The 13,417-nt window shown below is 37.8% G+C and overlaps 1 protein-coding gene across 1 annotated transcript in view; it reads right to left on the minus strand.

Moving 5' to 3' along the window:
• LOC591245 (receptor-type tyrosine-protein phosphatase epsilon) overlaps nucleotides 1-13,417 on the minus strand; it is a 28,041-nt gene that overhangs the window by 10,664 nt on the left and 3,960 nt on the right. The window contains exons 4-16 of the mRNA XM_030995898.1: nucleotides 12,814-13,025; nucleotides 12,461-12,530; nucleotides 10,555-10,784; nucleotides 9,636-9,726; nucleotides 9,184-9,268; nucleotides 7,354-7,409; nucleotides 6,553-6,728; nucleotides 4,720-4,804; nucleotides 4,021-4,097; nucleotides 3,314-3,350; nucleotides 2,637-2,734; nucleotides 1,175-1,297; nucleotides 420-577 (exon numbers count right to left, since the gene is read on the minus strand). Of these exons, the coding sequence (XP_030851758.1) occupies nucleotides 420-577; nucleotides 1,175-1,297; nucleotides 2,637-2,734; nucleotides 3,314-3,350; nucleotides 4,021-4,097; nucleotides 4,720-4,804; nucleotides 6,553-6,728; nucleotides 7,354-7,409; nucleotides 9,184-9,268; nucleotides 9,636-9,726; nucleotides 10,555-10,784; nucleotides 12,461-12,530; nucleotides 12,814-13,025 (1,498 nt within the window). The remainder of the gene's footprint in view (nucleotides 1-419; nucleotides 578-1,174; nucleotides 1,298-2,636; nucleotides 2,735-3,313; nucleotides 3,351-4,020; nucleotides 4,098-4,719; nucleotides 4,805-6,552; nucleotides 6,729-7,353; nucleotides 7,410-9,183; nucleotides 9,269-9,635; nucleotides 9,727-10,554; nucleotides 10,785-12,460; nucleotides 12,531-12,813; nucleotides 13,026-13,417) is intronic.

Genomic DNA, 13,417 nt, shown 5'->3' on the forward strand with positions numbered 1-13,417 from the left:
ACTATGAGGAGGCGTGGAGGCTCTGTGGCATCGTAACCGGAAGTTTCCGGGTTCGAACCCGGGTCGATGCGCTTGCATGTGTCCTTTCGTAGGCATTACAATCTTAATTACCAAGTCCCTGGAATATTATGTAAAGCCTTGGTTTCCAATTGTTGCTTAACTACATGCATAAACTCAATTCTTAGAAGTCAGGTAAAATAAGCCATAAATCATCGGTAAAACGGTCGAACACGATATTCCACAGAATATCCCATAGAATGCATTTTAGGATTTACATTAAAAGGTCGCTGCAATGTTAGCACATTTCAAAAAGGTGATGGATAAGTCTTTTGAAAGCCCCAGGTGGATTTTTTGAAAGTCTATGCGATCGTGTAGTAATCAATCGTATGCAATATCGGGTGTTTTAAAGTAAACCTCACCTGCAGTGGACTATGATTGGACCGGAGTCGGCGGGGTTGGCGTTCTTTACAATATCCCTGAAATCTAGGAGAGGTTGGGAACTCTCAGGAACGCCCATGTCAGGCCAAATTGTATAGTGGTATTGAGTGATATTCAGTCTGTTGGTTGTTCTATCAGGCTGCGGAAGGAGATGGAAAAAGAGAAAGATAGGAAAAAAGGAATTCATAGTATTTCATTTTCTTGTGTTTTAATATCAAAGGGCAATTACAACTTTATAAACAACCAGGGCAGCGTTTCAAGAAACTGTCACAAGTTCGCAGACATGGACACCAGAGAAATGAAACCCCCATTGGAGCGTATATTTTATTTAACACGCGTTGCAATGGGATTTCGGCTTATATTTACGACGATTTCGTACAACGATGCTCAAGTGAATGCACTAGAGCCTTTTATATTTTGCATGTCTTTTTTAAAAAGAGGGGTGGAGCAAAGCATTTGCTCTTTGTGTATATTAATTTCTCACTCACTCTGTCTCGTCCCCCTTTCAATCTTTTGGAGAGCCGTGTAACTTACACATCAACCTACAATTAATCCTAAAAACCTACTGTATCTTCAATCTCACTGTTACATTTATTGTGAACGTTACGATTGATTAAAAAAGATATGATTCATTATGGGGTGATATAATAAATCGTAACCTTTGATATAACGCGACCGAGACACTAATTAACTTTAAGGTTAGACAATTGGTAAAATGAAGAAGAAATGTACACACCTTTCCAACTTCGAACTTTCGGAGGACGTAACTTCCCTCATCTTTTACTTCTCTGGCTATTACTTCCAGTTCACCATAACGTTTATGATTTCCCGCGGAGGGCCAGTATTCGATACATTTCTTCTGTAGAAAAAAATCATGTCGCATAACCATGTAAAATGTCCCATCTTATCAGCAAATCGTCATAACGTACGTTTAAGGTATATTTTGTAAGAAAATGAAAGAAAATTTGTAAGAAGAATAACGCTACTTTAAACGTATTAAATGGGAAATTAAATATTGGATTGTTCATAATTATAGAACGATAACAATTTATAATTAATTGTAAATCAATAAGAGAAAAATAATGCTACTGTGAAATGACTTAGATTACTGCTATCCATGAATTTTATGCGGTTAGATTGGTCTACAGTTCTATTTATTTATCCTGTACGTTTAGTCTGGTAAGAAGAAGATCAACGAATAAATAGAGGTTCAGATGAGATCTTTTTGTCTGCGATATTGATTCTGTAGCTAAAGATGCCTAAGCGCATATTAGAGATGCAAGACCTTTCACACTTGCGTTTAGGGGATAAACAATAACTCCCTAATACTGCGCAGGTGCCAGATACGTTATGACCGTTGAACACATTCTGTTCGCTTTGCTCATGCACATAAACTCTACAGCAGGCACTTGACACATTTTAATATAATTTCCCTTTGATAAATTACATTTAAAAGGCCATTGAAATGTAAACCCTGATAACATAAGATGTTAGTCTGCGGTAATTGGAGTTTCCTTAGAAGAAAACGAACGCACATGTGCCTCGGGCATTAATTTAATATGACTTTTTAAGTGAGGAGGGGGAGGGAGTGGGGACTAGAGTCAAATCAACAAAGTTACAGACATAGATTTTATAAGCACCGCCACGACGAAATGCATGGGTGAATTAAAAGCCACGCGGAAATATTCTCGTTAATGGAGGACAACTATTGTCCTCCAAAAACGACCGTCTCTATGACTGCCTTTAGAGCATAGCTATTCAGACAATTTTTTTATCATTGTCAGTTTTTGTGTACACGACTACTAATGTTATGAAAGCATGTGTATGCTTGTAACTAAGCAAAAAGGGGACTGACGGCTTTAAGTCCTCGCCGAGGGAATTGAAAATGAAGATAAATGCCTTACCAAAGGGCACTAGCGCATCAACTTGGTTTTTGAACCCGGGACCTCCAGATAATGAGACTACTGCTCTACCACTAAGCCATCGCGCCTTCTCAGAGCTCGGGTTTCTGAAGATCTTGCGGGGAGTTTTATTATGACTCTCTCTATCTCTCTATGGTGCCCTGCCGTTTAGCACGTTTCAAGCATTAAACGCTCTCCATTATTTTCTGCATAGAGCTCTTTCATTCATCTTTTGGTTTGTATCATCTGGTTTGAAAATAACTGACGGATCAGTACTTATTAAGTTTGAAACCTTACCTTGTCTTTCTCTAAGAGGTTTGTCAGCATCACAATAGTTGACGTCCTCTGTTCATAAACCATCTGCCAGAAATCATTCAAAGAAGCAGCATTCGGACCTGTGTAGGGGGTGGGGGAGGCAAAGGCATTTAATTGCCATTGATATGAAAAAATAATATGTTCCTATAGATGGCGGTTCAACATAATTACTACTTTCTTCTTAATGATATTTCCGCAAGCTCCTAAGTATTTGGAGTCCACAAATGTTTTGAGGTGATATTTTTTTTCTGCCAGTAATTTTATTACAAAATCTGACATCAAATCCGTCGTTCTATCTAACTAATTTGTTCACAATAATTTATTTATGCATTATCATTATCATTAGTATCGCTTTTATTGTTATCATTATTATTTATGTTATTTTATTATTATCATTATTAGCAGTAGTATTATCATAATCATCATTGTAGTTATTATTATATTAGTAGATGTAGTAGTGGTAGTAGGCCTAGTATAGTGTCATCACTGTTATCATTGTCATTATATCTTTCATTATAAATGATCACAATAAGTGCAACCGAAATTTGATTCTAGTTTGATCATCCTTTGCTTTGAGGCTTGCGGTCAATGATCACGCTCCTTTAAAACACCTTAGACAAAAAAGCAAAAACATGTACATGACTTTATACTATTCGTACCTTGGGAGGCGATGAAAGCATTTTCTTTCTTGTATCCCTGTAAGTGAGAAGATAGTAAATAAAAGATATTTCCAAAATGAAGGTACATTTATTCATACAATAAAGTAATGCCTTTGCAGACGCTGATATGATATTGAATACAAGCTTAGTCAACATTTCCGTAAATGCGAACGATAACAAAATGATGAATTGGTCAGACTACATGAGGGAATATAGGCCGAAATTATCTTCTGAGAGTTACTAAAATAATAAGCAGATTAACACATTCGTTTCTTCTTACAAATGACTAAGATTGGCGAGAAAAGACCACCACGGGAGTGTGCACAACAAAAATATTGCGCGTACTCACTGAGCTCTGTACTGCGTTATAAAATAGAAAAATGTTCAGCGAATTACACTTAACGTCATATGTTTTTTTTAACGCAGCAGTTTTGCTGAGCCATAACTGAGCGAGCCTCTAGTGACACAAAACATTAAACCTACGCAGTATTTTGGTCCAGCACTGGCAACCTGCCCATTCAGTGATTAAGGGGCTAACGCTAAACTTAGCACTAACCCTATGCCTTAACCTAGCCCTTACCCTCGCCCTAGCACTAGGCCGAATCGCAGCCCTAACCCTGTAAAGCCTTAACCCTAACTCAAGAATAACTGTGCGTAGGACAAATCTATGATGTCACAAATATCACCAACAAGACAACATAATTTACATCAATGAACGTTGCGTTAATGTAATCAGCTCCTGGTTCTGTTGGTAACTTGTTGAGTTTGACCCGATGCTCATCATCTGGAAAGGGAACAAAAGAAAAGCGGTTTTTAATCGTTAATAAGGCAATTGACGGGGTAGGGAAGGGGAGGGTCAATAAAAGCGGGCGAATCGCGACCCCTGCCCAAATCATCATGGGTACGGGCATGTTTCCATCAGGCCGGCTTATGCCTCTATAATAATAATAATTTAAATAATATTCCGCTTTTATATATCGCTTAAATACAAATGTCTTTAGGCGCTTTACCTATATACTATCCACAATATTAACTCACGAGCAGTCATATTTTGCGAGAATCGAGTAAACGACAACTACACTTTATTGTGTTTGAACACAATTTGTCATACAAATACAAGCGAACATATGTAAAACGTGTTCACATTCACCTGCACAATATTATACAATTAAATTATAGCACCCCATACCACAGCTATACTTAGTTCACTATAGCATACTTTTGAATATGTCAATGAATATTCAGCAAATGTAAAACATGTGCACCAAACAGTTGCTCTGTAGAATGGACGTCCACATTTTGCTAATTGAATAGCAATTTAAATATTTTTCTTTTTTTCTTGGCTTTTTACAAGTCGTTTACCTTATAGTTTAGGCGATACAAAATATGAGGTATTCGTAACTTACACGTTATGATGTTCTTGTATCTGTTCTTTGGTTTATTCTCAGGATTGTTGCCAATGCATCCCTCGTCACTTTTATTCAACAAGGCCTATTGATCGAAAAATTGATAAAAAAAAAATTACCTTAGTATTAGTCAAAGTATTAAAAGAACAGCATGTTAACCCTAAAAAGGCCGGGCTATTTGAGTTCTTAGTACGGCGGGGGGGGGGGATTATGATCTCGGCCGCAAAGCGGCCGATCGCCGCGATAATTTGCACGCATGTCAAGTAAAGTGTATAGAATAATATGATAATTTCAATTTTTTGAAAAATTCACTTATTTGCATATTTATGGTAATTTATGGAAATAAAGGCATAAAAATCACATTTTTACCCATAAATCATATATTATTCATATTTAAGAATTCTTTTTCACTACATATATTCATTAGACCATTCTGAATTATAATAATAATAATACAAAAAAAATTGGAAGAGCCAGCTTATTCCTTATGTTATCCCTTGTTTTGATAATTTCTTATGTATTTCATTGTTTTTTTAACTTATGTATTTCATTGTTTTTGTTGTTTTATTTCATTTCTTACTACAATTCAACTATTTTGACTCCCTAAACAACCACCTAAACTTTAAACAAGACCCAATAACCCATGTTTGATCTGTTTTTAGGAAAAATGACTTTCCCATATGTTTTGTACACAAATCACGAAAATGAGCGATTTTCGGGCTGACATGCAAAGACAAAAGCGGCGGGGCGCCATCCATATGCGTTCCCGAGCAATCGGAAAAATTGTGGAGGGGGGGGGGGCATAATGGCCCCCCGGCCTTATTAGGGTTAAATGATAGCAATTATTTTAACACGCCAAAATTGTATATCAACTATACATCCATGATAATTTGCGAGGATCAGGGCGGGAGGGGGTGGTTGATGGGGGAAGTACGCATGGCCTTGGTCGTGATCCACTCGTAGTAATTTTCATTGGTAAAGGCCCCACACAAATCCGATAATGGCTCCCCCACCCTCTACTCTAAAAGCGTGTACATATTATGGTGCCCGCCTACCGCCTAATTACCAGCGGGACAATTACCCCCCCCCCCCAGGACAATTACCCCCCGAAAAATTACCCACCGATGACAACCCAGACCCCGAGAACAATTACCACCCGAAATTTTACCATCTACATCAAATTCCGATTGGGGGTAGATATGAGGGTGGGAATATTGTCCTAGGGGTCCTTTTTAGGACCAAGGGTTAATTGTCTAGAGGGTAATTTTCCACAGAGGGTAATTGTCCTAGGGGGATATTTTCCGGGGATTATTGTCCTTGTATAGGGTTAATAATAATAATAATAATAATAGCTCGTTCTAATATAGCGCTTTTCAGGACCGAAGGCCCTCTCAAAGCGCTTTACAGATAAGTACATTATTACCCCGTTCATTGGATTCAGGCTTTCCTGCACAAAATGTATGTACATTCTCCACTCCCTGGGGAGCATTCCAGCCAGGCGTCATTTTTACAAGCGCACACTTGCTAATCTAACCACATTAGCTTTCGCATCCTACCGGGTACCCATTTAACACCTGTGTTAAGTTCCTTGGGGGTAGTTTTCCGGGGGTAATTGCCATGATAAGCCTTGTCATGTCCCATATCCCATATACTAATGAAATGCGAGCATGGCGAGTGCCACTACTGCATATTGATAGGCCTACCGCTTTAACTTAATATCCACGTGTTGCTAGGTATGCGTAAAATAACGGTGGTCGAGTGGGATCTCCGATGATGTAAACCATAAACAATCAAAGTGAAGAGCCTTTCGCTAGAGCCTCAGTGTCTTTATACCTTGTATTCCTTCTCGAATCCATCACGTGACATTCGTTTGGCTTTAATAACCTTGGCCAGATTGCTGATGTGTATAGGCTCGTGTTGTGGTGGCCGTTGTTTGACGGGAGGCTTGGCCTTGGGTGTGCTAGGAATGGTGGTACGCACCAGAACCGGGTTCGAGGTTCCCCCATTTTCTTTAAAGTACAATCATAGCAAGATTAAAAGAATATAATCATTTTGAAGAGGTATCCAGAAATTGATGTAAAATAAAGATTAATAGTCCAGAAACACCATTGTGTGAATTACCTTTTTTTTTTTAATTGTGGGAGTTTTGTGATTTTTTGAAGGTATAATCTTTGTTATAGTAGTTGCACTAATACGAAACCAAGTTGTCTTACTTCTTTAAGAATAAGGATTTCTAGAGACATTTATGAAAATTCAAGCAGACAGAAGTGATGACGAAATAGAGAGAGAGAGAGAGAGAGAGAGAGAGAGGATGTACGAACATAATAGACGTATACAAAAATTATCCATATTCATATTGTTATCTATTTTTTTTTTAATCACAATTTTGCTGAAGTTGATCCGGCATTTTGAACATGCAACTGTGTGCAAAGCCCTACGAAAATCAACTTCCGTTCAATAGAAAAGGCGGCAATTCACTCTTTTCACTCTTGATGTGGAGGAAATCAAAGTATCAAATTAAACGTAAAAACATCAAACATTAATGAAATTATAATATCAATAATTATATGATTAATAGTAATAATAATAATAAAAACAATAATATTAATAATAAATAAATGAGTTGTTGCTTACCGTCAGCTGGAACATTCTCTAGATCATATTCCTTTGGTGGTGTTGGTGGAGCATCCCTAAGCAATAAGGAACACACATACAAAGAAACAAATTAAGACATACAGTCTAGCCCAATATCTACTTTACATTGTACCCCACCTAGGCACCTACACGTACCAAGAATCTTGCAACACGATTGGTCTAAATGAGGTCATATGACGAATTATATAGATTCCAATTCTCGGCGCGGTCGTAGTGAAAGTAAACAAAATATACCATGCACTGAGAGGCTCTAGCTGAAATTATGGATCGAGGTGACAGGAATAGCACTATTTTTCTGAGTGGCTTGAAATTATATGATTTGTTTTATATTTTTCAAACAAACCTTCATAACAAATAATAATAATAATAACAATAATGTATACTGTTAATAAGGAAGTGAAGTGTGAGCAGCGCAGACGTCACTGTATAGCGCATTTTTCTTATCGGTAACATCATAGCAATGTTATGTTTGATCACAGGATTTCATTGATCAAAAATATAATGAAATCTATCACATTGTCATGCGATAGTCTCTTTTCGCTGGTTGCGCATATACAAACATGGTGAGAGCTTATGGGTAATGGTTTTTGCGAAATACGCGTAGGCCATTGTAACGTAAGTCAACGCGTAGCACGTATTCGAAACAGCGCAAATTTGGGCTACTAATGCGCAGATTCGTAGGAGCAGACTGGAAAGTTAATTTTCTTGCAGCGCAGTGTAATGCCTAGGTCACATATAAACCGGGTCCCGTACGATTTCCCCTACCCGGCGGCTTGCCGTTGATTTAGAGACCGTACGGGAACCGTCCGATTTTCATTTCTACGGCATGTGCGGTCACATATTGTGCGGCGCCCAGGAGGTGCCCGGAGAAAATTGGTCGAGTAAAATGCAAGGCGCCCGTAAGGGTGCCGGCAGGCTGCCGGCCGAGGGCCGGCCGGTAACCTTACGGGCTCTGTCCGATGAGCAGGTGTACCGACGCGTCGCGACGGCTCCTGGAAGGTGCCCTGCCGTGGCCGGTCCGGGGTCCTCAAGGCGCTTGCCCGGGTGCCGTGCGGTGCACTGAACTACAAAGTGAGTCAGACAAAAAATGTCCCACTTTTTAAAAGTTGTAATTGTTTGAAGTATAAATATTTAATCATGGGTTTCATGATATATCTTGATAGAGTTATCCTCCCAGTACATTTAGGTACCATTTTCATTTGAATCTCTGCATGCATCACTGAATATCAGACAATCTTTACAATACTGCCAGATCTCACTTGCGCCAAGTTACTGGGTGAGGAATAAAACAGTGCATTGAACAACGAAAGTCAGACACGCGCACACGCACACACACCCACACACACACACGCATACACGCACGCACACGCACACAAATGAGCATTCTATTCCCGTCAAGGCCCACTTCTTTCCTAGATTGTTTTTGTTTTCATCTCATTTTCTCTGTTTCCTAAAATGTCTTCTTGTTTCTTTGGAACGTAATTATTCGTGTCCTTTTCTCCCATTTATTTATTCCTCTTTTTTCTCCTTCCCTCTTTATGGGGATGTGTATACTGACTTGTTACAAAATAAAATAAAGGATTATTCAAGAAAATCCATAAATTATTTTAAAAATCTATTTTGTTTATTATTTTGTGAATCTGTTTGAACAAAACTCCATACTTCAAAATAATACTATATGCAATAAAAATCCATTCTTGACAATACGACAGATTTTATTATCGACAAAACTGTAACTTCCACAAAACATGAGATCAAAATTGCAAAATTTCACTGATATAAGTAGCAGTTTAATATTATAACACGTACCTTCGTTTCTTGTATACGATAAAACCAGATGAAACCATTATAATAAGTAAAATGGGAACGCCAACACCTAAACCAACGGCCAGAGCTGTTGGAAAAACAGAAATAGAGACAAAATTTTCAACAGCAACGATCCATTTGCCAACACAGCGGATTGTATAGGGGGCAGCATGCACAAAATCTACCTAAAACCAAGACAATGACATAATGATTGTGATGTCATTGAAATTACAGATCTCAGGTGTTGCGTTTTCATTCGGACACCCTGTCTTTACATAATCTCGAACGGAACGTTCATAATTATGAACATTACGAAAATCGCGTTGCTGTAATTTCAAATATATTAAAATGTATTCATTTATTTGGTTTGGAATAATTTACAGCATTGCAATGAGCTGTAGCTAAAAAAAAATAGAACAAAGATTTTAGAAATTATTACTGAACTGGAAACTTACAGTTAGGACCGCCGGTAGTAGGTTTTGGTTCGGTAGATTCAGTCAAACTTTCAGACCAGCCCCCAGGTCCTCCTTCATTGACAGCGCGAACCTGTGTCATCAATAACATACGAGTTTATAGATGAAATGACGTAAATCGTCATTGCATAATATAATTCAGACTCAATCGCACAACAGCTATTATTGCTGTATAAAATATTAATTCAAACTATGTGAAGAGGTTTTGCTTGTTTAAAAATGTTATCAAAGCACAAACAGTGCTTTTTTAACGAAACAAAAATCGCGAATTTTCCATTTCATGAATGAAGATAATTGAAAAGCCAGTTTAATTTTGGACATTTCAGGTAGTGGGTTATTGATGTAGACAAATGCTCATGTACCTGTTACACCTCATTTTATGTATGCTCTTACCAAAGATAAAAAAATGTCAGTCGGTCAGTCTATAGTGTCTGACAGTTAAGTCAAGACAGTTAACAGATTTCCTTGCATAATTTGTTTTCATTGTATACTTTATTAAAACAAAACATGAGCATCACATATTTACATAATTTTTATATTCGGACACTGCTATCGTTTAAATCTCACATATAGGACATACATGACATATTCATAATTCCTGTTAATTGTCGTAATGAACTCTGGTGCTTGCACTCTTTTATTTTTTGTGACGAAAACGCAGCCAGCTTCACCAAAACATTAATTATATTGGCGTGTCCTCATCTTTTTACTAACATAACATATCACATCGTTTTCAGAATACCACCCTCGGCTGTTTGTCACTATGTGACCCCTCCATAACAAGAGTTCATTTGAGTAATGCATTATGTTATTGTTATTTTCAATTTACGTCATTTATTTAAGAAATATTAATTATGTTGGAAAGTCTGAATGATAACAAAAAGATAGATTACTCGCTCACCTTGATGTAGTACTCCGTTCCCGGTTCTAGCGGTGCGATAGTGCACACCATAGGTGATGTAATATAAGTGACGTCGATAGTATCTTCATCCCCTGTGCTACTTGAATAACTGACTGTATAGTGTGTTATCCTGTATATTCCTAGATTTGTATCATCCACGAGGGGCCACTCTATGGAGATTGATGTATCATTCTTTGCCTTGAAAAGCGGTACTGCTGGCGTGTTTGGTTCTGTTGCATGAAAAGAGAAATTTTGGTTAATGAATATTTCAATTTCATAGTAATATAGGCGTTTGTATTATATAAATACATGTCTCATGATCCAAATAGGTCTATATCTTTTGCTGTGAGCTAAAAAGGCATAACAATTCATATATACAAACTTGCTGACTCTGAGACATTTGGATTCATTTCATGGCTGCCTTTACTTTTAAGCTGTTTAGCCAATCGTTTTACTTCAAAGTATTTGAAGCGGGAATCATTCAGAGCATTCCAGTAGTGAAGGACATTTTTGTTTTAAAAGGTTTTTTTCGAACAATGATTATGAAAATACGCGTCGTTTACAATATGCACATTCTATACAAAGACAATTTTCAGAGAGTGACCGGCGTTTCTTTGGCAAGTATCATTTCGAAAGACACGTCGACATCCCATCCAGAGGATTTCTCAATAACCCACGGTGATAGAACAAAATAGACACTTTTTATATTAAATAAAAAGCTTCTTTAGAGATTCCATATAGTTACGACTTGTTAAAGGCGCTTCCGAAAAGTTTCACAAGTATTGATGCGGCTGCTAATTAAAATATCACTGGCGCCGGTTACGACCACGCCGCAAATTAATCAGCAGTCCATCGTTTTAAGCAGGGGCGTAGACAACGGGGGGGATGAGGGGGATGCATCCCCCCCACCTCACAAGGTGGGGGGGGATGGCATGTACAATCATCCCCCCCAGGTTTTGGGGAATGATATTTGCTTACTTAATAAGTCATAATGATGATAATAATAGTAATAATAATAATGATAACAATTATAATATTAATAATAATAATAATTATGATGATGATAATAATAATCCTCATCATTATTGTAATTGTGTTTATTGTTATTAGCCGCATTCACAAGGTGAAAGCCAATTCAGACGGTAAAAAAAGTAAATCTTACAAGTATTTTGTGGTCATCTTGTGGTTTGGAAACCACAAGATAACCACAAGATTAAACAGGCGCGGATCTACGGGGGAGTTTAGGGGGTTTAACCCCCCCCCCCCCCCTTGGGCGGCCCAAAAAAAACCCAAAAAACCCAAAAAAAAACCACAAAAAAAAAAAGAAAGAAAGAAAGAAAAAAGAACGCACGCTAGAGAGAAACCCTTTCAAGTGCAAATATTGTGAGAAGATATTCAACTCATCTGGTAACTTAACCAAACACATGATAACTCTGGATATAACTGTGTATTTAACTGTTACTTGATTTAAAAAGACGTTATCATGCACTGCTTTTTATGGTCTCCATTGTGTTAATAGATGCCAGGAAAACATCACTTACGGGGTTCAAATAAACACCCCCCAAAAAATCGGCTCGCCGCTTCGCGGCTCGTGGACGATGCTCCGCATCGTCATTATTTTGATCACCCCTCCCCCCTCTTAGCAAAAAGCTAGATCCGCCCCTGAGTCATCCCCCCCAGGTGTACGAACCTGTCTACGCCACTGGTTTTAAGCACTATACATTTAGTTTTCAAGGTCAAATGTTCCCGTTTTTTAAGTTAGTTGTTTATTGTAGAATCTATAATGATGAAAAAGGTAAGATGATGATGATGTTCCCAGTAATAATGTTTTGATTTCTCTTTGTTTTTAGGTGGAGGGGGAAGGGGGTGAAGGATCGACGGTTCACTAAAATACTCTTGAACTCACCTGGTATTGGGAGTGTTGTGACATCGACCGAATCCCAAGCACCATTCCCTCCGTTGCTGACAGCACGTACCTAACAAAGGCAGTATTGTAACAAAATTATGATATTAATTTCTGAAACGGGTTCCCAGTGGTATATCATGTTACTGTCCAACCGGCTCTTAGCATGTCCAAGCATCGAAATCTATATCACAAGGGTGTTTTATTTGTGGGACAAATCCTGAACTTTGCTGAAACCGCATGCGATTTAGTATTTGTTCACGATTTAAAAGAAATATCCTTCTAAAGCTGTTATTGTCATTGGGTTTTAGAAAGTCCGAGCAGAGACGGCACATTTAGCTGAATAACCAACTTACCTGTATGGTATACTCATTGTTAGGCTCTAAATCTGAGAATTCATACATTCTTATGTCTTCCTCCTCTATCATGATGACGTCATCATTGTCTTTCTGGATCTCATATCTCAAAAATAAACCGTTGATTGACTCCGGTTTCTCCCAGGCGATGATGGTATATGTCTGATTCGTTGACCCCACTTCGCTGCCGGTATTGAGAAGGCCAATGGGCTCTGTATTAAAGATAATAATATTAATAACAAATAAATAAAATTGATAATAATATTAATAAATATAATAATGATGATAATGATAAAATCATATTGATAATAACGATAATGATAATAATAATAATACGATAATGACAATATTAATATCATATTGATAATAACAAAAATAATATAATTATTATTATGATGATAAAAGTAGTTATAATAATATCGATATAAATAATGGGGTCTCGTCAAGCGCTTATGTCTGGAACATTGCCACTCATGGCCCTCCATTTTTGTGTATCGACCCGGCTTTACCACAGCTGCCATTACGTGGCTAGAGCATTTTCAGGAGTTGATTCCTGGCGGGTACTCATTTACCTCACCTCAGTTGAGTGTCACAGTGGCAAATG

Source organism: Strongylocentrotus purpuratus, unplaced genomic scaffold (assembly GCF_000002235.5).
Source record: "Strongylocentrotus purpuratus isolate Spur 01 unplaced genomic scaffold, Spur_5.0 spur5_scaffold_3, whole genome shotgun sequence".
In the NCBI taxonomy this organism is placed as follows: Eukaryota; Metazoa; Echinodermata; class Echinoidea; order Camarodonta; family Strongylocentrotidae; genus Strongylocentrotus; species Strongylocentrotus purpuratus.